At 36.8% G+C, this 24,576-nt stretch overlaps 1 protein-coding gene across 3 annotated transcripts in view; it reads left to right on the top strand.

The window, feature by feature from the left end:
- The first annotated feature begins 984 nt into the window (after positions 1-984).
- LOC6043492 (secretory carrier-associated membrane protein 2) overlaps positions 985-24,576 on the top strand; it is a 34,003-nt gene continuing 10,411 nt past the window's right edge. The window contains exons 1-6 of one of the 3 annotated variants that reach the window (XM_038259837.1): positions 985-1,521; positions 7,599-7,850; positions 8,097-8,105; positions 14,227-14,564; positions 14,630-14,885; positions 15,008-15,165. In XM_038259837.1, coding sequence (XP_038115765.1) covers positions 1,465-1,521; positions 7,599-7,850; positions 8,097-8,105; positions 14,227-14,564; positions 14,630-14,885; positions 15,008-15,165 — 1,070 coding nt within the window. In that variant the 5' untranslated portion in view covers positions 985-1,464. Of the gene's footprint in view, positions 1,522-7,598; positions 7,851-8,096; positions 8,106-14,226; positions 14,565-14,629; positions 14,886-15,007; positions 15,173-24,576 lie in introns of those variants that run through there. The other 2 variants (XM_038259838.1, XM_038259839.1) reach the window with 2 other exon arrangements.

Genomic DNA, 24,576 nt, shown 5'->3' with positions numbered 1-24,576 from the left:
AAACCATAAAGTTTGATACCCATATTGCCCCAACTCTTACGGTCCGGCAAATGTCCCCTTATCGGAACATCCCCGGGGCCTCCGGCCACTCCAGGTAGTGGCCACTACTGCCAAAATGTCAAATTTCATGTCCAGTATCAAAATCCCTAAAGTTTGATACCCATATTGCCCCAACTCTTATAGTTCCGCAAATGTCCCCTTATCGGAACATCCGCGGGGCCTCCGGCCACTCCAGATTGTGGCCACTACTGCCAAAATGTCAAATTTCATGTCCGGTATCAAAAACCATAAAGTTTGATACCCATATTGCCCCAACTCTTACGGTCCAGCAAATGTCCCCTTATCGGAACATCCGCGGGGCCTCCGGCCACTCCAGGTGGTGGCCAGTTCCAATGATCGACTCCCGCGACTGGCATGTCTTAGCTGGTCCTTGCCTCCAAGCCATCTGCTCCCGGACCTCCAGGCCGTCTGCTACCGGGCCACCAGGCCATCTGCTTCTGATGTGTCCTCGTCGACGTCCAGCAATAGAATGAATTTTCGGGACCGACCGAGCCGAGTTTTGTTAACTCGTCGATGATCCGAAAATTATGAGGTGGAGTGGGGGAGATTTTAGATACATCAATCTCACGTCTCTCGATCGACTGATTGGGAAACGTTCGTTCATCCAACCAGCGTGCACCAAAATGAGGGGAAATTTGCCGAGAGGGGAATTCGTCACGTAACGTTTTCGCTTCGCGAAAATTTTGGATTGACACCACGTATAGAAACCTTAGGACAAAGTTCTTTGTCAAAACGCGATTGCAATGAAACTTGACGAAAAATGTTGACCTTATTTTCCTCAAGATTTTCCCACTGTGCGCGCCGTGGTGAATTGCTCTGACAGCTGACTGGCCGTCGCGCCCGTCGCGCCAAACCTGTCACGCTGGCGGGTGGAGGGCGTGGTGAATTTCTCTCCCGTTTGTGGGTGGGGAAGAGAGAGCAGCGGAGAAAAGTCACACACACTCAGAAAAAGTCATGTCGTCGAAGCGATCGGAGTGAAAATTTTTCGGTGTCGCCGTCTGCGCTGGAATCTGGAAGCAATTTTCGGCCCCCAAACGTTCGCGCCGTGCGGCAACAGCAGTCGGAACGCGTAACCGGACCGCGGATCGTTTGTCGGAGGGTGGGCGTGTGGCCATCGGACGTGTACTGACGGCACGGGAAGCAGGTGAAAAGTGTCGCAGGTTCCTTTGCCAGAAGGGTGGAGAAAAAAAGTGGGCAAAAGTGAAAAGTGACAGCTCGCGAAGGCGAAGAAAAGTCAGAAAGAAACAAGTCAGCAAAGTCATCATCCAGAAAGGTTTCTTGGTCGCGACTCGGAAGCGGGCTGATAACGGTGCCGCCGGAGGAGGACGATTCGTGTCAAATCGTCGAGTTTTGAGAGAAGCACCCAAACAGCGGTATCAGTAGCGCTAGCAGGAGAAGCAGATAATGTCCGGGTTCGATGATAATCCGTTCGGCGAGCCGATCGTGGACAACCCGTTTGCGGTAGGTTCTTTTTGGGATTTTTGTATTTTAGTCGGTGAGATTGATTGGTGAATCATGTTTCTTGCTATCAAATCTAGAAAAGGTTTAAACTCAGGTAGTTGACGGGGAACGCTTCCTATAAGGGAAATGAATCATCCTCCTGCGTGGTGGCGACCGAAAGTGGTCAATTAGGTGGGGACTCAAAACTGATAACCTGCTGACCTGATAAACAAATTCGTTCAACTGATATGACTTTTGTTAGAATTTTTGTCATTATTCTAATAAATTTGCAATTGTTTTGATTCACACTGAGCTTTATCTTCCATCATTTGGAGTAAATTTATTAAACTTTAGCTTTTCCTTGACATAGTAACAAAGAACATAATTTAAAACCAAGCTTAATTTTTTTTTAACAGACTCTGAAAACAATTAACAGTCACTTTTCACATTGTTGGGATGGAATTGTAAATTTAGGTTGTTTCGTCAGGCCACTTAAATACAAGTTTTGATTCATGCAATTTTTAAATTATTAAAATGAATGATCAGTGTTCCATGAAAGTCATATATTCAAACCCCTTTTTGTTTTTTTAAACGACACATGTTTAGAAAACGTGTACCCTTTTTGCAAAATGGACGTTTCGCATTTTTCAAAATTGGATGTTTTGTTCCAGGTGATAAGGGATGTTCCAATGCATCTACTGAAAATTTAATAGCTAAAATAGTGTTTAGTTTTGGCAAACGATGCAAAAAAAAGCCAAACGGCTAACGGCTTCTAATGGGAAATTGCATTGGTTAAGCTTTGGCGATGAACTCTTATTTCGTCGCCGTCGTGCTAACTTGTCGTACGTGCATTTTGGGCCAAATCGAGTTAAGAATGCCATTTTGTGCAGCTCAAAATGCCTCACCTTTTGACCTTCACAGATCCCCAAAATTAGATTTCAATCCTGAGATATTCAACGAAATCCGAAAAATCTCGGTGCATTTTTGTCACTTTTCATAAGAAAGAAGTTTCAATCTTGTCGTGCTATCTTGTCACTCCCTGAAAATTCATGTAAGTGCGACAATTGGCCAAAGGGATTCCAGGCCAGAACGCGTTTGACGCACGTACAAGTTATACTACTGTAAACATTTGTAATTATAACTCAGATCTCCAGCAACCAACTTCATCCAAACTTCGGGACAATGTACATAATGGTCAGCCAAACAAAATGTGTTTGTTATTGTTTAACTGTTAAAAATATTTGCAACGGCCTTGACGAATTTAAAAATGAAAGAATTGAAGAATTTTGAAATTTTGTTCTTTAAGAAATTAGGAATTTAGGAATGTAAGAATGATATTCAGTCTCTAGACTCGATTATCCGAAGAACTTGGAGAAATTTCATTTTGGATAATCAAGTCACGAAAAAAAAGTTTTTTCTTTGTCTTAATTTTTATTGCCCAAAATGAGGTTATTTTGTAGAATAGACAATCATCTATTCAAATTTTACTGAAATAGATTCACAGAACTCAGGATTGAATTTTGTAATATATTGTACAATTTTCAAATTAAATTCATCAATTTTTAGTAACTTACTTTAAATTTAAGGTTCTTTTCACTATTTCGATGCATTTGAGTATAAAAAAGCTGTTTAAGACATTCAAAATCTTAATCAATATTAGATGCAGTTATCAGATATTTTGGAATTTTATTTTTTATGAATCAAATGATCTCTACTATTTTTTTTGTTTATCAACAAGAAGTAAAGTTAATGAAAAACTATAATAGAAATAGAGCATAATGCCGAGCTTAGAGTTGTGATTCTATTTCATTTTGTCACATAGATTGAATATTAAATAAATTTTGAAAAATAAATAAAATATTCCAACTTATGTTTGGCAATGGTTTTTTTTGCAAATATTTTTTATTGTTTAAATTTATTAAGTAATTTCCCTGGGCTTTGTCATAATGAGTGTCATAGGTTTGATGCTTGTTTGGCAAAGAGTATGATTTGATTCGATGTGGAATTAAAATCGAAGTGTTCAGTATATTGCTGAAGCTTCCATTTTTACACATGGACACCACTTCATGCTGCGAGAACCCACTTTGGCGTAGTCTCAGGGCTTAATCGATGGCCGGTAAGCTGTCATCGAGACAAGGAGGTTCTCTGATAGTGGAAATATCACATTTGTACATTGAACCGCTACATATGTGATTTTTCCCTATCTTAATGTGGGTTTCAGGTTAGGATGCGGGTTTAAAAAAATAGTGTTTGTAGAATTTAGGATTTTAACTATAAATATCAACTTTTTATACTTTGCCTTTAGTTATTTAGGGACAAAATTAGTAACAGTGAATTTAGTAATTCTATCAGAATCGGTGATGTTCATTCAAGTAGCATAAAAACCATTCTGATTTGTCAAAATTTCCATAGAGTCTCGATCAATCAATAGTGAAATGATATCGGACTAAATTCGTTGATCTGTTGAACTAACGGTTGTCGGATTATGATTGTATCGACCATTGTTGCGAATCGAGGATCTACTGGAATTCTGACGAACAAATGGTCGTCTCTTTTTCAATTCACGACTTGTAAAATATCAACTGTTATTTTTTTTTTTTTTTTAAAAAGAAGCCAGACAAGTTTTAAAAGAAACGTTTTTTTTGGTTAATAATTAAAATGTCGGGGATTTGAGATAAGAGTAGCTTTCGGATAGGTTGCTTTAAATCTTGTATTCAATTCAAGTTAGGTAGTTATCCGCAAATGAATATTTGGACTTATATGAATAATTGAACATTTTGGACTTATGAATAACACCCGACTGTGCATTTATTCTAGAGTCAGATCCATACAGCGTCAGTGTTTATTTGGTCGAAGTGTACTAATTCATTGGCAGATCTGGTTCTAGTTGTAATGTACGACAAGACTACTGACGGACGTGACAGGACGAGGGCCCAGTTTAGAGGTTTCGACATCAACGATGTGCGGCTGGATCACCCTCCCAAAAAAAAAAAAAAAAAAATTTATTAAGTAATTTCAAATATATTTTTTCCAACTGTTGCCCTTTTTTGTGAGTATGGGTAAATTACCTTCTGTAGATAAAGCTTGATTTTCAGTTTTCGGAATTGAAAAAATTGAAAAACTTTTTTATGTTTTGAAAACATGACAAAAATATTTTAAATTGCAAAAAAATAATCCAGGAAATTTTGAGTTATTGCAAAATTGTGTAAAAAAATGTCTCTTCAAACATTTTGCTTAAAAAAGTGGGAAAATAGGAATTAAATTTGTAATTCAGTTATCTTTATCTTTTGCCATTTCCAGTTGAAACAAAGTATCAAAAACGATACGTTTGTCAATTTAAAAAATAACATGAAAGTTATAAGTAGGGTTAGTGAAATTTAACTATTTCGCGGACAGCGTGAAATCCCGTGAAATTTTATGTTTGTGTGAAAATGTAACGATTTTTCTCAAAATAATTTATCAAACTCAAAAAGGAATAAAAATAATCTTATGAATTACTGTAGAATTGAGCGAGTGAATTCCCTGGTTTAATTACTAATATACGGTTAGTTATTTTTGACGATTTCGTGGACGGCGTGAAATTCGTGAAATTTATCAATTTACACAATTTTTTTTTTAAATAACAACTTTAGTAAATATGTCATTCAAAAAGACTTTTCAATTAAATTTTAATAGTTTTCAGCTAAAAAGCTTGAATATATATTTATGTCAAGTTGATATTAACCATTTGAAGATATGTACAGATTTTAGATTTATTTTTAGAAACTAACTAAATTTAGTAATATGTTCATTCGCTGTATTAAAAATTTTACTGCGATTTCATTTGAAAGGTATAGTTTTAAAAGAAATTTGTTTTATTCAAAATAAAATGAAGAGTATTTTTTATCTTTGGAATCACATTTTAAAAACATGTAATTTTTTTGGGCCTGTTTAATTTTAACGATATTTGTTTATTTGGGTGGATGATTCCAGTGAAAGTTAAAAAAATATTACTTTTTTGTTTTCTTTTCTCATTTAGAATAATATTTTCAATTTTGTTAAAAATTATATTAATTTTGCTAATTTATTTTAAATTTAGGTTTTTGAAAAGTGAGCTTAAACTGTTAAAAAATATGTTCAAGGGGTTACATACATGTAGAAAATCATAAAATTTCATATTACAGAAAGTTCACTAAATTCACTAAAAAGATGATTTTCAATCACTCCTGAAAGTTTCATGAAGATATTTCGTGACTAACCTGAGTAAGAGACGATTTAAGTTCACTATTTTACCATGCGCAAAGCGAAATGTGAAACTTCGTGAACGTTTTCCTCTAAATACCGAGTTGATTTGCGGGTGCCACGATATCTCGAGATGGGATGGACCAAATTGGCTGAAATTCGGGGTGAAGACTCCCAAGACATATCCCGTGTGCATGATGAAGCCCGATTTGGAAATTTAGCTTTAAAAAAAAAAATACAAAAATCAAAAACTGACGAATTTTTATATGAAAAACATAAAAATATTTTTATCTTTTTTTTAAATTAAGTTTTTGAAAATGGGCCTTCGCCATGCACACAGAACTGGTTTAACGATTCTTCACCAAAATTTGAGCTAATTTGGTCAAAGCAGTCTTGAGATACCGTGACACCTGTTTTTTGAAACTGCCAACTTGAAATTGCTATATCTCGGCAATGGTTCACCCAAATGTTTTCTTATTTATTTTGTTAATAGATGAAAATGTATATTTTAATGTCCTGCAAAAAGATTTAAAGAAAGTTTAAATGTGTGCTCATAACAACCTCTAACATTTTTGACGATTTACATGTATGTAACCCCTTAATGGGCTAAATGTAGCAGAAAATTCAATTTAATGTACTCATTTACAAGTTTGTAAATCTTGCTTTGATATGAAATTCAATAAAATGCAAAATTATATAACAGGAGCATATTAGCCAAAAATTTTTAGCTTTTTTAGTCGAATATTAAAAGAGCAGTTCAGTAAATGAGAATACGCGTGCCCTACATTTTGTTTCAAAATATATATAGAGAGCCCATCTATAAACCAAGAGGATTATTTTTTTTGAAAATTGGGAGATTTTTTTGTTTGTGTCGCATTCAAATTTAGTGAAGATTTTTTTAGTTTATTGAAGAATAATAAATAATGAAGCATAACAAATAGTTGCTGTGATATAAACATAGGATTTTCAGAGTTATTTTAATATCTTTCAAGTTCCGCGAAATTTGCGTGAAATTTGGTGTTTTGAAATTGAGGTCCCCGTGAAATTTGCTATGTTCGAGCGTGAAAAATCACTAAGCCTAGTTATAAGTATTGTTGAACCTTCGATTTTTTTTCGAGGACTAATTATCTGTGTTTTTACGCTGAATTATATTAATGAATTTCCATTTTTGAAGTATTTTTTTATTTGTTGTTCAGTTTCTGTGTTTACAAAAAATGCCAATAGTTGGATTTTTGCCCTCCTCACCTTACTGAGGAAAGGCTATAAAATCACTCGAAAAATGAGCATCTTAATTTAACCACTCAGACGCACCTTCACACATTACATTACAGATTTTGACCGTTTTGGTCTCATTCGATTCGTCTTGGGGTTCCATAAGTCTCTATTCAAAAAATTAAGGTGAATTAAGTAACGTTTTTAAAATTAATTTAGATTTCTTTTTCGGTGGTTGATATTGACTTTTCTTATAGAGAGTTTTTTGCTGGAAATCATGCTTTAGATAAGAAATGCTTATTATTTGAGCTTTTTGGAAAAGTCTATAAAAAGTCGGGAATTTGAAAATGGGATTTGAGTGGTCACCCTTTGATTCGATTTTCCATAAGTTCCTTTGGAAAATCGAGGCTTTGGATAATCAATTCGGGACTGTATCTAAGATTTAAAATTTTCAGTAATTTCTTGGAGATGGAGCCACTCGTTGCCGTCGTTTGAGGGCTGCTTGCCAAGATGGTTTCCGATGTTGATATGATAGAAATCACAGCTTGTTTGTAAAATCTGAGTACAGCGCCAGGTTCAAGACATGATTCACTGATAAGGCTTCCCTGTCCCGCTAAAACGAATACCCCAAAATATTGCTCATATTTTATATCTTCCCCTCGCAGGACCCCTCGATCCAGGCCGTGCGAAACAACTCGGCGAACGCCCAACAGACGCTGGACGACTACGACCCGTTCTCGAGCGAATCGACCAACGCCCGAAGCAACCAGCCCCAGCAGCCGGCCACCCTGCAGCCCTCGTCCCAGACGGTTCCGGCGTACAGCCAGAGCGGGGCCCAGTACAGCAGCAATGCGTCCGTGCCGGGAGCGGGTCCCAGCCCGGCCGCGATGACACAGATCTCCACCGCCGAGCTGCAGGTAAGGACCACGGATCTTCCCTTTGCAACAAGCACATTAATTTGACTAAACTCACATGTTTCTTTGTCTCCGTGTTAACCGACTTGTTTCTTCCCGTGCTTGTGCTCACCACCTGCGATTCACGTGCGTGTGTGTGCGCGCGCGCGCCCTTTTCGATGGGTGGAAATTGCTTCCACCCACGCGGTTTATCAAAACATTCCCACGACCGCCCACCCACACATTGTCGTCCTCGTCTTCATTGCACAGGAGTTACGGGTAGGCACCAATCCCTCTTGCTTCCACTCTCGAAGAGTGGGATGTTTCTTTGATGTTTTCAGTGTGTAGTTTTGAGTGGCTTTTAGCAGCCTTTTTCAGTTTGTAAAGTTGCGTTATTTTTATATTTTATTTTGCTGTAATTTTTAACCCAACAATGTTGAACTTCTGAAAAGTTAGTATTTGAACAGTACAGTTATTTTGGTTAAACCTAACTTAAACCTAGTAACAACCTTATTCAACGTTTTGTTACTTCCCTGACATGAATCATCACCATCGTAATGCTTTTACGTTAATAAAATCACCGTCGTTGACAGTATTCGTCGAAGGTCGTAACAGAGGCAGAATGAGCGCGTTCTCGCTTGGCGAAAGTTTGCCGCTCCTACCAATCAGCAGGAAGAGCAGCAAGCAGTAGCAGCAGGCCCATAAATTGGTTTGAACTAATTTGTCGCTGATAAGAAGAGGGAGGTTCACGTCACGGAACAGGCGACACTTTGTGTCGTTTGGTTCGTTCTTTGATTTTTCGATGGTGCATTGCATTTGCTGGAAATTTATCGGCAAGTTTGTGCTATTAGATTTATTAGGCCTTGTGAAAATTTCCGATCCAACACAGCAAAAAATCCGATGGTAAAATCGCATGCAAAAGCATGCACATCACCTTTGTCAAAAAAGACACACGCTGCATGTACAATTTTTGCAAACACAAAAAAAGGTTGCAACCGTCGGGACTCAAACCCAGCACCTACAGTAAGGACTGGCGCCTTAGCCCGCTCGGCCATCAGACCGATGAAAAATGGTAAGGATAAACGTATATATAAGCTTTCGGTCAAGTAGGTTTCCCATACTGATGGGCTACATATTTCAGGGTGTAATATTACACAGAATTTCATAAAGTAATGCAAAATCTATTTTACACCCAGGCCTTTTACATGCAGCTGGACTACTATTTTATTTGCTGTGAAGCGGCAGATTATGCTTTATGCTATACGCACTTAGATCTTTTTTACCGAATTTCATATTTTGTTAAACTGTTGAACAATCCGTAAACTGAAATGCCGTGGTAAAGCGTATTATTGTCAATTCCGGTAAATTTTTGTCCATTTTACATGGTACCGATGGAAACTTAACTGTTTTTTCAGCAACAGAATTCGGTAATACTTAACGAAATTCGGTAACAGTAGAACCGAATTTCGGTGAATTTTCACTTATTGACAAATGGTTCACCTATTCAAACCGCAACTATTGATTTTGGTCTAAAAATCTTGGTGTGTACAGTGTTCAATACCTACATCGGTTTTGATTTAAAACCGAATTCGGTAGTTCGGTAATCGGTAAAGTTAAGATCGGTAAACCACCTGTCAAAATAAACAAAAAAAAGTTAACAAAAATAGGTTTAAGGTGAACAAACATAAATCTTGTTAAAAAATTTCGTTTCAATTTTACCAAAATTGATAGTTTTCAGCTGGGTGCTGAAAAGACAGAATGCGTAACGTAATATTCGAAAGCTCCCCACTAATACAACTGCACTACAGCTGTAAACATAAACAAAGTAGAAGGCTATGTTCAACAAGGGAATGATGGAAAGAGAGGAATCACAAATCCGTATAAATAATTTCAAGATTGTTCAGGTGTAAACCGAAAACGCGATCCAAAATTAAATTGGAAGAATAAGGCTTTTAACTGCTTTTTTAATTGTCGGTGTACAGGCCGCCGCACGGTTTAATCATTTTCTGACGTACATTCAATTTTGCAGTCCAAAACCAGTCACTGAAATTTAAAAAATAAAATTCTTTTTGCAATTCCGTCGTGAAACTACTTACTTTTCCTGTCATTCTTGAGCGACGAAATAGCCTACTTTTCTGTACCAAAAATAACAGAATCGAATAGCAACACTTTTCAAAATAAATGCTGAAAAGTTCTACTTTTCAGCACTCAAATGGGTGCTGAAAAGTTGAACTTTTTAGCACTTGTTTCGAAAAGTAACACTTTTCAACATTTTTTTGATTTAAACGATTTATTGACAAAATACATGAAAATTTTACATAAAATTTCACTCAGTGTGTGTTTTTTGGAATTGCAAAAAATTTGTATGGAACTCGTTGCAAGACTTGATTTTTTCAGCACTCTTCGTATTTATCCAACTCGGTGCACCTCGTTGGATAAATGTACGACTCGTGCTGAAAAAATCCTCATTTTGCAACTTGTTGCATAAACTACTATTTTCAAATTTTCTTTTCTTGATTTGTGTGCACCTACGTCGAAGACCAAGATTGTTTACTTTTTGCTCTTTGGTCTGACAGTCTTGGTCTGACAGCTTTATCATGGATTTTGGTCTGGTCTAGGCGAGGGATAGGACACAGCATCTTCCTGATGTTCAAGCTCAAGCGAGACATATTTTTTGCTGCTGAAGTGAATTGTTTTGAAATATTTTGGATCTGTTAATGTTGATGTTTTCGATGAAAAATTAAGCGCTTCGCACTTTTTTCTTCGGAGACTTAACGATGGGCAGCCAAAAAATGCCTTTTTTGTTTTCCACGTGATGAAAATTTTTGTCAAAAGTTGTTGGAATTTCAAGAATCAGAAGAGCAACCGAATGAAAGTTCCGAGATTATGTATCTTTGATGTGTAGTGCTAATATCGGAGTAAGATTATCTAATATTATTTGGCAGGTACCATTCATAGTTATTGATAATTCGTCGCTAAAATGTCAAAAAGCGTCATAAACATGGGGTTTGCGTTTTTTTTTTCTTTAAAAAACGTCAAAATTTTAATTAAAAAAAAAGTCTAATGAACTGAAAATTATTTCAAATTACATTTTCCTGCGTTTAAACTCATATTTAGAATGATTGAGATCGACCAACAATATTTTTTGGTGAAATTCCGTTGTACAGTACTGCAAAAAGGTTTTTTTTACAAAAAAATATTTTGCGAATATTTGTGATACATCCAAAAAGCAAATACTGGAAATTTGGTTTATTGGACCATTAGAAAAAAAAAAAATACTCCAGATTTGACCTTCTTGAAATCTGGAGTCTTTTTTTTAAATTAAATTTCCTATAAACAAAATTTTTACATTTTGCCTTTTGGGTGTTTTCGAACAGCCCTGACTCAATGCGGTTCAAAAACACCCAAAAAGCAAAAAATATAATTTTTGCAGGACCTTTTCAAAAATAAAAACGTTACTTAATCCACCCTTAGGTGGTTGTTGCCTTCCTCACATTTAGAGGGTAATGCTATTCAAAATAGATACACAAGGGCGGACCTTACAGTGTTCTATCAACTTGATTCATTTTTCATACCATCAGATTGGGTAGTCAGATCTTCATAATTCAGGGCACTTATGTGCTTATAATTTTTGATAGGGTTGTCAGATCTGCAATCTACTGAACTCGTTGGAAAGGTCTTTTGATTACCTATCCATCGACAGGTCGCATGATACATCCGGACAACGTTTTCATCGAAATATATGAGATCCGGCCTCAAAAAAGTGCATAAATAACACTTAAGTGACATGACGAGGTTTCTTACAAAAACCACCCTTTTTACAATCTTCCGGACTTTTGTTTGAATCGTTTTTTAGCATAACTTTTGAAGTACTTTACTAAACTTCATAATTTTCAAAAGCGACTTATGGGACCCCAAGACGGATCGAATGATACGGTCCAAATCGGTTTAGCCAGTGCCGAGATAATGCAGTGCAATTTTTTTTTGGTCAACATCCCACCACACACACAGACATTTGCTCAGAATGTAATTCTGAGTCGATAAGTATACATGAAGGTGGGTCTAGGAAGACAAATTAAGAATTTCGTTTTTCGAGTGATTTTATAGCCTTTCCTCAGTAAGGTGAGGGAGGCAAAAAATGTAGAAATGTAGGTCTTGATTCCAAAATTTTAAAAATTGGTATGTTTTTCGAGAGGATCAGAACATTTCACAAAACTCTATATCTTGAAAACGGTGCACTTTATAAAAAAAAAAAAACTTTGAAGTACTTTAATATTACATTTAAAACTGAAGTAAAAAAACTCGACTATTTTTTTTTATTTTTCCAAATAAAAAGACTTTTTTTTAAATAATAACTTGGGGGGCAAAATGTCAATGGCTCAAAAGTTGTTGCTTTTTTTGGCTCAAAAGTTGTGGTTTTATGTCTCCTAAAACATATAAAAAATAAAAGTGTTTAGAAATTGAATTTCTGTGAAAAACATGAATTAAAAAATCGGCAAATGTGTTTTCCCGTACCATTAAAATCCATTTCCGGTTTTGGTCAAGAATTGCTTCATATTACTGAAAATTTATTAAATCAACTGAAAAGCAAAAAGATTATTTACAATCACTCCAGAAAGTTTCATGAAGATATTTCATGATTAAAGTAAGTTACAGACGATTTAGGCTGAAAATTTTGCCATGCTCAAAGTGAACTGTCAAACTTTGCGAGCGTTATTTTTGATTTACGGGTGCCACGATATCTCGAGATGGGATAGACCAAATTGGCTGAAATTTTGGGTGAAGACTTGCAAGACATATCCCGTGTGCATGACAAAGGCCGATTTTGAAATTTAGCATTTTTTAAATATAAAAATCAAAAACTTTCCTTTTTTCGATAATTGGTTGTTTTTTAAATGAAAAATATAAAGATATTTTTATCTTTTTTAAAATAATCCAAAATAATCGACCTTAGTCATGCACACAGGACCGGTTTAACGAGTCTTCACCAAAATTTTGAGCCGATTTGGTCAAGGCAGTGTTAAGATATCGTGGCACCCGTTTTTTTGAAAATTCTAACTTCAATGCAACCTTGGCAATGATACAACCAAATATCTTCAAATTTATTTTGTTAATAGTTGAAAATATATATTATAATGTCCTGAAAACAGATTAAAAAAAAATTGAGTTTGTGCTCAAACCAACCTCTGACATTTTTGCCGATTTTCATGTATGTAACCCCTTAACTGTTCCCTATATGTCTCCATACAATTTTGCGGGCTGGTCAAACAAAATGGGCATTTAAAAATCTGTATCTTGAGAAGAGATGTTCTGATCGATTTGATGACTTGGGCAAAGTTGTAGGGGAACAGCATCTAATTCCAGCGTGCCTCTAATGTTGGCAGGTCAGAACTTTGACATTCAATTAAAGCAAACTAAAAGCGTTTTCAACTGAAATCGAGTGATAAATAGCTGAATAAGAAGTGAGCAAGCATGTTTCTATCAAAAGTTTTGCAAAACTAGTTGTTTAAATAGTGAAAATCTGCAAATTGGATGGAGTTAGGAGCGAGAGCTTAACCTGCCAAAGATACGAGAATTTCCCCTAGTTGGTTTTGACTAAGACTTATCTGAAAAAGTAGATACCTACTCGGATAAAAATCATGATTTTTTTTATTTGACTTTCATTATTTAACAAAAATAAATCAAGTACCATTAAAATTTATACATCTGGTACCAGATTTTGTACCACCCCAAAAACCTAAAAAATTGAAAATTAAAAAAATACGTATTTTTTGAATTCTTCTTTTGATGGTAAAAAGTCAAATAAAAAGAGGGAGATTTTTTTTCCGTGTACCTTTTTTCTGATAATCCTAATCCATTGCCGAAGACACCAAGTCGATCAGGAAATCTTTTCTCATTTCTCAAATGTTGAGTAGAGAAGTAGAATATTTTCTATCCATATTCGTCGATGTGCCGGCCTTTTCGCCGAAAGACTGATCTTCTCAATGTACCGGCTAGTAAAACTGACTTATTTTTATGTACCATTTAACGTGTGTTGCCACCGAAATTCAATACTGCTTTAGGGTAGACTATTTTGATTTTTTTCTGCGATAGTGTGCCTTGCGAGTGGCATTGTTAAGAAAAGGACTTAGTAGATAAATTGTGCTTTCCTTTTTATTTAGCAGTCATGCTGTTTTTTTTTCGTAATGATGTAACTTTGAATCTGTTGCTTGCTAAAGTTTTGATTTCCGCAATAAATATTGTGGTTTTATGTGCATTATTTTTCTATAATTTTTTGTTCAAACGTGTAATCAATTTTGTAGAAATACTTCTGATTTACAAATTTGTGTTTTAGTGTTGTTTCCTGTTCTAAGATTGTGATTTCTATTGGATTCATACTAATTCCTTCCCCTTCCTCTAGCGGCGCCAAGACGAGCTGGAGAAGAAAGCGCAGGAGCTGGAACGCCGCGAGGCGGAGCTGATGAACAGTGCCAACGCTAGCCGGCCGAACAACTGGCCCCCGCTGCCCTCGTTCTGTCCGGTGCAGCCCTGTTTCTACCACGACATCAACATCGACATCCCGACCGAGTTCCAGAAGATTGTGCAGAACCTGTACTACCTGTGGATGTTCTACGCGCTCGTCATGGTCGTCAACATCCTCGGCGGCTTGGTGATACTGTTCCACTCCGGGGACTTTCGCACCTTTGGGCTGGGCATGTTTTACGCGATCCTGTTCACGCCGGCCTCGTTCCTGTGCTGGTGAGATTCTGTGGTGTGCTTGATTTCTCTATGATCGACTCTGACAAAACTTCTCTTACTCGCAGGTACCGCCCGGCGTACAAGGCGTTCAAGAACGACTCGAGCTTCAACTTTATGATGTTCTTCTTCATTTTCTTCTTTCAAACGCTGGTGACGATCGTGCAGACGATCGGCTTTCCCGGCTCGGGCACGTGTGGCATTATTATGGCCATTACGCAGTTTGGCGGTGGTGGAATCGGCATCCTGGTGGGCATCTTTGTGCTCGCGATTGCGTTCGGGTACGGGGCGTGCGCCGCCGGGAACATCTTTATGCTGAGCAAGGTAAGGGGCGACAAATAGCTAACAAACAGTCAAGAATTGAAAAAAAAGCAGATACGTTTTGTGACAAATGTTTGCTCGTAAATTTAAGCAGCATTTTTTGGTTTGTTTTCCCCTTCGTACAGATCCACGCCATCTACCGCAGCGGCACCGAGACGAACCGCATCACGATGGACAAGGCCCGCCAGGAGTTCCAGTCGGGCTTCTTCGGCAACCAGATCGTGCGGGACGCGGCGGCCGGCGCCGCACGGGCCACCGTCCAGTCGCAGTTCAACCAGAACAGGTACTGAAATTCGATCCCAAAAACAAAAAAAGAAGGCAAAGTCGTCAAACTACAAATTCAACCAAGCAAACTATTCTCCCTTTTACCCTTTGCGAGAAAATTGCACCCTATTTTTTTGTTTCGTTGTTGTTTCCTCTTCCACTATCGAGTTTTTTTTTCCTCAAAGTTTATCCGTTTATTTATACCGTATTTACACGATCACTCTAGACTCTTACTATCGTTGTTTAGTCAGTGCAACCTCTATTTTTCGTTTTCTAACCTTGTTATAAAACACACTTGAAACAACTTCATTTCGTTATTCTATTATTCGTCAAAAAATTACCTTAGTTTTTTTGAGATTCGTTAGATTCTACTTTTTACTTTTGAGTCGCCGAAGAATTGTGTTTAGTTTAGTGAAAAGAAGTATCATTCAATCATTGAAAATGCGCTGTTTAGTGAGTAAAAAAAAAAAACATTCAAACAACAAATTAATTTCAGACCTACCACATTGTAACGATTAAGCTATAGGGCAAGAGTAACTAAAAGGGCAAATCATTGAAAATGTTTGCAAACACTTAACCACAACAACTAATTTCCACACGGGAATAATCCGACGACTGGGACGAGGACGAGGACAATGACTAAAGTTAGACGTTAACGATACAAATTATGTTACGAAAACAAAAAAGATAACAGAAAGAGACGAATTGTTAATCATTGCTAATTATATAAATGTGTGTATATCAAGCGAAGCAAAGAGAAAAGAAGAGAAGATGTTCGATCGTCCTTTTTTTCTTAGTTGTTAGTCAAGAAACAAAGGGAGAGAAATTTATATTAAATTTACACACACACACACGCAAAGCAAACAAAATTAGAAGAAAGTAGCTGTGTAGCATCGCTTTCCAAACTGTCCAAAACTATTCTAAAAACAAAGTGTCACATCCGCACCCCGTCAATACAAATCCGGCGTGAGCTACTTAACTTGCACACATCCTTTCTTGTCCTCTTTTTTTTCAACTTTTTCTTTCAACCTTCGTTTAAAATGCTTTGCTCTACTCTTATTTGGTCAGTAGGTTAAAAAACACAAAGAATAAAAAAACGTGATTTTCTGTTTAAAAACTATACTTTCGTCTAACGATTTGACTGGTGAAGATGAATTCCATTTGTTTAATAATTAGTTGGTTTCTGCAACTTTAACATGAATAAATATATATGATAAATTTAACGGATATAATTTTTCTCGGTTATAAAAGTGAAACACACACACATACACAGACAAACACACACATTAAACACAATGATGGATGTAACTGATTACAATAATAAAAACAAACGCTATTTAATATGAGTAATAATATTTTTTTGAGTTTTATTTGTCACATTATCACAATCATTTCGGTTCTCGTTTTCCCTTAAGTTCATTCGTCTTGTTTTGTTGGTTGTTAGTGCAGTTAAATTAGGCTAGCACGGAGCTCGAAAGGAACGCAAAACTCCTTTGCCGATTAGTCCGTGTTCCAGGCAACAACTTTGCCGAAGAGGTGCGAAAAGATCCGTCAAGTGTTAAAAATATTTTCTTGGTAGTTTTTCCGTGCATTGCATCCGCGGTAATTACCGGTATGGTTGCCTTCACAGTTGGCGCACTTTACGCGCGGCTTGGTTTGCTCTGCGTTGTCTCACAAGTCGTGGCAGTGGGCACGCACTTCACGCATCGGGGCCGGAGGTTGAAGTTCGGTGAGCCGTGGCCGAATTTCTGGCAACAGGCGGCATTGTGCTACGTCCGTCGGGTTCTTGGAGTAAACATTTTGACACTTTGAACTATTTTGCTTATTCTCAATCTTCAGGAAACTTTTTCACAAAACTCGAAGTTTCAAACCAGTAGCAGGTCTCCCAAGCTACGTCTCAACACCTCGTGGTTTGTTAAAAAGAAACTTTTTGTCTTGGAATTTGCAAAATAGAAACTGCTGTCAAAATGCTTATGCACCCTTTTCATATGTTGCTCCAGAAATTATTTCGCTTCAATTTCTCCGCGACCAGGTCGAAGTTCTTTTTTGTCAAACGTGTACACTGATGATTTACCGATTTTGAAACAATATACTTCAATATTTTAAAAATTCAAATTTAAGAAATAGAGAATTCAAAACACCTAAAATTTAAGAATAAAAATAATGAAAAAATATTGTTTAAAAATAAATGGATTTAAAAATATCGTAACGTAAAAAACCATTGAGAGAATCAAAAATTCAAATCAAAAATTGAAAATAAAAATATAGAAATTCAACGCTTTTTAAATTTTTCAGTTTGTAGGTTTCTGATTTTTTAAATATTGAATTTGTTGTTTTACTTACTTCAAAAAGTTCAAGATGGTATGTCAGAGACATAACCGAAAGACATAGGACCAAACAATTTGAATGTGTTTTTGGATTGCTAGTGAAATCTGAAATAAGATTATTTTATTTTGTTTCATAGATTTGTCGGCAAAATTGTCATAAATGTTCTCCCAAGGTGAACCTTCTATGAGGGCACCGGCAACTCCAGGTTGTGGCCACTACGGTCGAAATGTCAATTTTCATGTTCAGTATCAAAACCATGAATTTTGATACCAATATGCCACAACTCGTATGGTTCTGTAAAAGTCCTCCGGGCCCCGGGAACCTGCTTTAAGGGCACCGGCCACTCCAGGTTGTGGCCACTACTGTCGAAATGGCCATTATGTTCAGTATAAAAAACCATGAATTTTGATACCCATATTGCCACAACTCGTATGTTTCTGTAAATGTCCCCCCAGGCCCCGGAGGAACCTTCTTTGAGGGCACCGGCCACTCCAGGTTGTGGCCACTACTGTCGAAATGGCCATTATTATGTTCAGTATCAAAAACCATGAATTTTGATACCCATATTGCCACAACTCGTATGTTTCTGTAAATGTCCCCCCAGGCCCCGGGGGAACCTTCTTTGAGGGCACCGGCCACTCCAGTTTGTGGCCACTACTGTCGAAATGGCCATTATTATGTTCAGTATCAAAAACCATGAATTTTGATACCCATATTGCCACAACTCGTATGTTTCTGTAAATGTCCCCCCAGGCCCCGGGGGAACCTTCTTTGAGGGCACCGGCCACTCCAGTTTGTGGCCACTACTGTCGAAATGGCCATTATTATGTTCAGTATCAAAAACCATGAATTTTGATACCCATATTGCCACAACTCGTATGTTTCTGTAAATGTCCCCCCAGGCCCCGGAGGAACCTTCTTTGAGGGTACCGGCCACTCCAGGTTGTGGCCACTACTGTCGAAATGGCCATTATTATGTTCAGTATCAAAAACCATGAATTTTGATACCCATATTGCCACAACTCGTATGTTTCTGTAAATGTCCCCCCAGGCCCCGGGGGAACCTTCTTTGAGGGCACCGGCCACTCCAGGTTGTGGCCACTACCGTCGAAATGGCCATTATTATGTTCAGTATCAAAACCATGAATTTTGATACCCATATTGCCACAACTCGTATGTTTCTGTAAATGTCCCCCAGGCCCCGGGGACCTTCTTTGAGGGCACCGGCCACTCCAGGTTGTGGCCACTACTGTCGAAATGGCCATTATTATGTTCAGTATAAAAAACCATGAATTTTGATACCCATATTGCCACAACTAGTATGTTTCTGTAAATGTCCCCCCAGGCCCCGGGGGAACTTTCTTTGAGGGCACTGGCCACTCCAGGTTGTGACCACTACTGTCAAAATGGCCATTATTATGTTCAGTATCAAAAACCATGAATTTTGATACCCATATTGCCACAACTCGTATGGTTCTGTAAATGTCCCCCCGGGCCCCGAGGGAACCTTCTTTGAGGGCACCGGCCACTCCAGGTTGTGGCCACTACTGTCGAAATGGCCATTATTATGTTCAGTATCAAAAGCATGAATTTTGATACCCATATTGCCACAACTCGTATGTTTCTGTAAATGTCCCCCCAGGCCCCGGGGGAACCTTCTTTGAGGGCACCGGCCACTCCAGGTTGTGGCCACTACTGTCGAAATGGCCATTATTATGTTCAGTATCAAAAAGCATGAATTTTGATACCCATATTGCCACAACTCGTATGTTTCTGTAAATGTCCCCGCAGGCCCCGGGGGAACCTTCTTCGAGGGCATCGGCCACTCCTGGTTTTGGCCACCACTGTCGAATTGGCCATTTTTCATGAGAACCGCCGCATCATAGCGACTTCCGCCGTCCGCTTCGCTCGAATTTCCTCCTTCTGCTGCCGGTGGTTCTTCCTTCTGGTTGCTGGTCCTCTTCTTCTATTGGCCGCTGCTGCTGCTGCTCCGCGCCGGCCCGACGTGCACAGTTCGAGTGCTCGTTCCAAAGTGACTTGCTTTTGCGAAATTTTCTGATTAAATAGCGGCACAGCCGGAGAACGGCACAAAAGGGGCGCGGTCTCGAATGCATACGCTCGCTCTGATTGGTCATCTGTCCGATTTGTACTGAAAAATTACTCATTTTGATTGCATGTTTTAAGTGTTTTAACTATGTTTAGTCAGACTATCTATGTAGTTAAACAATAGCTGAAATCTTCCTCTTTCGATTGGTGGTCCAACCATCTGGATTGATTCACAGGGAAAAAAGATATAAGCGTTCAAAATGTCCCCTTTTTTAACGCTTAAAAGTGACGCTTTGGATCGAATTTCTGAACTGGCCCCCCAATATAGTAAGTAAAGACATAGTCCTATGTCAAAAATATAAATGCTCAAAAATAAAAAAATAAATGGAAAAAAATTCAAAAAATGACAATCAGAAAATTTAAATATTCAGGAATTCTAAAATACAGACAATTAGAAATAATAAAAAAAAATACAAATAAGTATTTAAGAATGTGGAAATTCAACACTAAACAATATTCAAAAATTTAAAATTAAAAATGGAAAAAATCAAAAGCAACATGAAAATTAAAAAAACAGAGATTTTTTTTTTAAATTTTAAACAGATTTCTGATCTGTTAATTTTTGAATTTATATTGCTTATTGCGAGATAAAATCACGTTTATCGATCGTTGTGAAGGAGCTATTCGACTATGGCAAACAAACAAACCAACTTGCACTTTTTTGTGTTTGACAGTTTGCCAAACTCGCAAACAAAGCCAAATGTGTGCAGGCTGACGTTTCTGCAAACGAAAATGCAGGCTCACAAACAGAGCAGGCAAACTGCCGTACGGTCGAAAAGTTTGTTTGTTGTAGTCTAATAGCTCCTTGAGTGATAGGATATTTACAGCCGGCGAACTACCGCGGCGTAAAAATCAGCAAGTTAACCCTCTACTGCCCATATTTTTTTTCGATTTTTTTTTATTTTTCCCGTGTTCAGCAGGTCCTATTGAGCAACTTTTGTTCTACGCAAAACTTCTCTTGTTTTATGTTTTTCTTGTTTCAGTGCGTCCTATCATTACATTTTGCCTATCTATTTTTTATGTTTTAACAGTCACCTTTTCAATTTTCTGTTGTTTTTCACATTTTCAGCTATAAAATGGCACCATTACTATTTGAATTGTAGAAAAATGCGTAGAGGCATAGTCTGGGACACTTCTTTTTACTTAAAATATAGGAAGTGTAAAAAAACACAGCTAAAGCGTTCCCCTAAATACATGACATTAAAAAAAACATTGGCATTAGGGCGTCCAATTTTCCCGGGTTATGAATTTCCCGGGAAACGGGAAAAATATTTTTTGAATCCCGGGAATTCCCGGGATCCCGGGAAATTTTTGCAGCAGTCATAAAATCTATGTTTTCATTATATTTGTTACGTTTTTCTAGCTTAAATCATAGAATTAGCTCAAAACTGTTAATGGTGATAAGCTACACTTCAATCTGAACATGGACAGCAGTCTTTAGATAGTGTAAAACACAATTTAAAAAATGTGTTCTTTGATGGAATTTAATTGAACCAGAATTTTGAATATATTTCTTTTATTTTTTTATTTATATAATATAACTACAAAAGCTTATACAATTTCATTGAAAGTCTCTAAAACAACAAGAAATAAAATTATACCAGACAATGCAACACTTTGGATAAGTTTCGAATTTTATGTTTTATATTTAAAAACATATTTTAAAAATTATCTTTAAGTTACTACCAATCAACTACCAACTTGGGATAATCGGGACTACAGTCTGAATAGGTACAGGAGATTTTAGAGCAATAAATTTGGAAATTTGTGTACTAATTGTTTTGATCTGTTCCTGTTGTAATCGAAATCAATCAAAACAATCAGAACATTATTCAAAAACAAATTAGCTTAAACAGCTGTCTTAATTCGTTACTTTTTCCTGATTTGCTCCAGATGCCGGTTTATGATGAAAAGTTAAATAATTTTTAAAATATTATGCTTTTTCAAGTTTAAAGTCATAAATGAACGTGAATATAATAATAAGTCTTTTTTAAATAAATAAAATTTAGTAGAAAATATCTAAGGCGCAAAGCATTTTGCGGATCTGTAAACAAAAATTTTAACAATTTTCCCTGCCAAATTAATGTTGTCATATGCCGAATAAAAATTTTAATGCTTTAAAATGCTTATCGATTACTAATTTCCACAACCAAATCTGAATTTCTAGACCAAAATTTGATATGTTTTCAATTTCGGGAATTCCCGGGACAAAATATGAAAAATCCCGGGATTCGGGAATTCCCGGTTTTGGAAAAATCCCGGATTTTGTCCCGGGAATTCCCGGGATGGACGCACTAATTGGCATAGTCACATAAAACAAGTAAAACTTCCAACCTATAAATTTTCTAAAATTTTGAGAGTTCTCATTCCAATGCTTTTTAAAAATCAAAAATTGGTTGAAATTGGTTTTTGGCGATTTTTAAACTGGAAGCCCGTCTAAAGGCGGGGTTGGATTGTAGAGGGTTAAAGTAAAATTATACGTTGATTTGGCTGTCAACTTGGTTTGCTTTGAATAGTTCCCAAAAAAGTCAGCTGAAAGCTCACGGTAACCCTTGACAACAGCCAAAAAAATGTTTTGCGGCTGTCATGCGACCATATCAACGCGTATCATAAATTCAAAAACTTGATAATTTTAAAATGGAAAATAATAAATACACTCAAACCCCGATGGTTTGACACCAACTGTTGTCAAACGAACTTTTTAGTTTGACACCTCTTTTACACGGAGTTTACACACACTACCAAACGATTATTGTGATAGTGTGCGTGAGCGCTGTGTAATAAGTGACAGTTAATACCTTTTTAGTTTGACTTTGCACTAAACTAAAAAAGTGTCAAACGAAAAAGTGACCAACCACCGGGGGTTGAGCGTATTCAAAAATTGACTATCTGAAAATTTCTGAAAAGTCTGAATGAAAAAAACATAATATAGAGAATTTAAAATTTCTAAACACAAATCTAGATTAAATTTTCAAAGCAACCTATCCGTCATGGGTTTCCTATGCAGATAGAACTTTTTGAAAATTTAATCGGGAAATATTTAATGAATTGAAAAAAATCAATATTCAAAAATCAATCAAACACAATACTCAAAAATTAAAATTTTCGAAATGAAAAAAATCAAGATTCAAAATTCGTCAATTTAAAAATTTTAAAATCGAGAATTCTGAATTTTACGAATTTGAAAATTCCAAAAAAATGATGTTCCAAAATTTTGATATTGAATAAATTCAAAATTCATACATTTAAAATTTTTAAATTTTAAATTAAAAGAAAAACATTATTTATTTTTTTTCTATTTTTTGACGAACTCAGTAGGGTAGCTGGGGGTAAAACGGCCACTCTAAGGGAGAAGTCTCATAAAATTTTTACAACAGATTATTGCGCAATTCTCACTAACTTGGACTTCGCACTAAATTATTGCTATCAATCTCACTATTGCGACTTGTCAAACCGACTTGGGAAATTTTTATTTTCTTAAAAAAAGATCAAAGCGAGCCGATGTTGCTTACATGTCAACCGCAATTTTAACGGGCGAATATCCAGTTTGATGGAAACTGCGACTGGAATTGTAAATAAACAACTGCTGGTTGCCTAGTTTTTGGAAATGTTGTTGTCAAAAGTGCGAGAGAAAAGTGCGGGCCAAATCCAAGTTACAGTGCAAGGATCAATATTTTGATCTCAAATTACGTACATATTGTTCTATCAATACTGCCGCTCTACGCATAATTGTCCCATGCTCAAAAAAGTGCAACTGAGAAAAACGCTATTGAAAATTTTCGACCGATTTCTGTGTTTCTACGCATTATTGTCCCGTGGGTTCCTATCCGTCCTATATGTCCCTAATCGCCCCAGTTAGTAGTTTATCACTCTTATTTATGATCCTCTTGCTATACAATAGGTAAACAAGGCATAATGCTTCGTTAAACTAATGATTCTATGAGAGAAAATACTCGGTGGTACAATTATGCCTAGAAGCGTAACAATGGGACAAACAGACTTGGTGTTGTTTTTGATGAGTTTCCGAACAAAGTACTAGATTTTATGTGTTTTTCTAAAAGTATACGACAAACTAAACTTAAAAATATCAAAAAGTCAAAATCGTCGAAAAATTACATGGGACAATTATGCGTAGAACGGCAGCAGTAGTCCATTATAGAAATGACAAAAATTAGTTGGTCTAAAAACCAATTTTCAATACTTTTCAGCAATTTAATAAAAAATAGTTGAAATCGTATATATTAGGGTGGGTACGGATTTTGAAAAGTTCTCAGATCAAGTTCTGGTGTGGTTCCCCTTGTAGGGCATACCCATATGGGCTCTCACACTAAATTTCAGCTCATTTGGTTGAAAATTGGCTTGTCTCAAGCGGGTTCAAGTTTACATGGAAATTACTATGAGAAATTTTGAATTTTCATTCATTCGCTCCTACCTTCCTTGGGAAAACATGTAGAAACTTCTAGGATGGCCAGAAACGAGCGGAATCGTCTGGAGAACAACTTTTTGAACTACACAGAAAAAAATATTTCTGTAAATTTACATTATTTATCATGTACCAAAAGGTATCATGATAAATGATGTATATTTCCATTAGATCCATTGGAAATTTACATTAGACTCATTGGAAATTTACATTAGTTTTGAAAATTTACATTAGTTTTGGAATTTACATTAGTTTTGGAAATTACATTATTTCAAATCAACTAATTCTGATTGGCCAATGGGAATGAGAAGCTCGACTTGGATTGCAGTAGGAAAAGGGTGTGGCCTATGTTCTATTTTAAAATGATTGAAGCGGGCAGCAAAAGGAAATTCGGATTTTAAAAAGTTGTTTCACAGGTAGGGGATGCTTTCTCGTCGACAGCCAAGTGGAATAACGCTGGACTGGAGTCGAACGGACGACGGGTAGGATGTTCGGTGTTACTGCTGCTACCCGCGGCCGACTGAGCCATCTTCGCATTTTATAAACGAGTGGCTAAAGCATCAACTTGTTCAG

This window comes from Culex quinquefasciatus, chromosome 3 (genome assembly GCF_015732765.1).
Source record: "Culex quinquefasciatus strain JHB chromosome 3, VPISU_Cqui_1.0_pri_paternal, whole genome shotgun sequence".
NCBI lineage: Eukaryota > Metazoa > Arthropoda > Insecta > Diptera > Culicidae > Culex > Culex quinquefasciatus.
The sequence above is the reverse complement of the archived record's forward strand: the minus strand, read 5'-3'. Positions and strand labels throughout refer to the sequence as shown.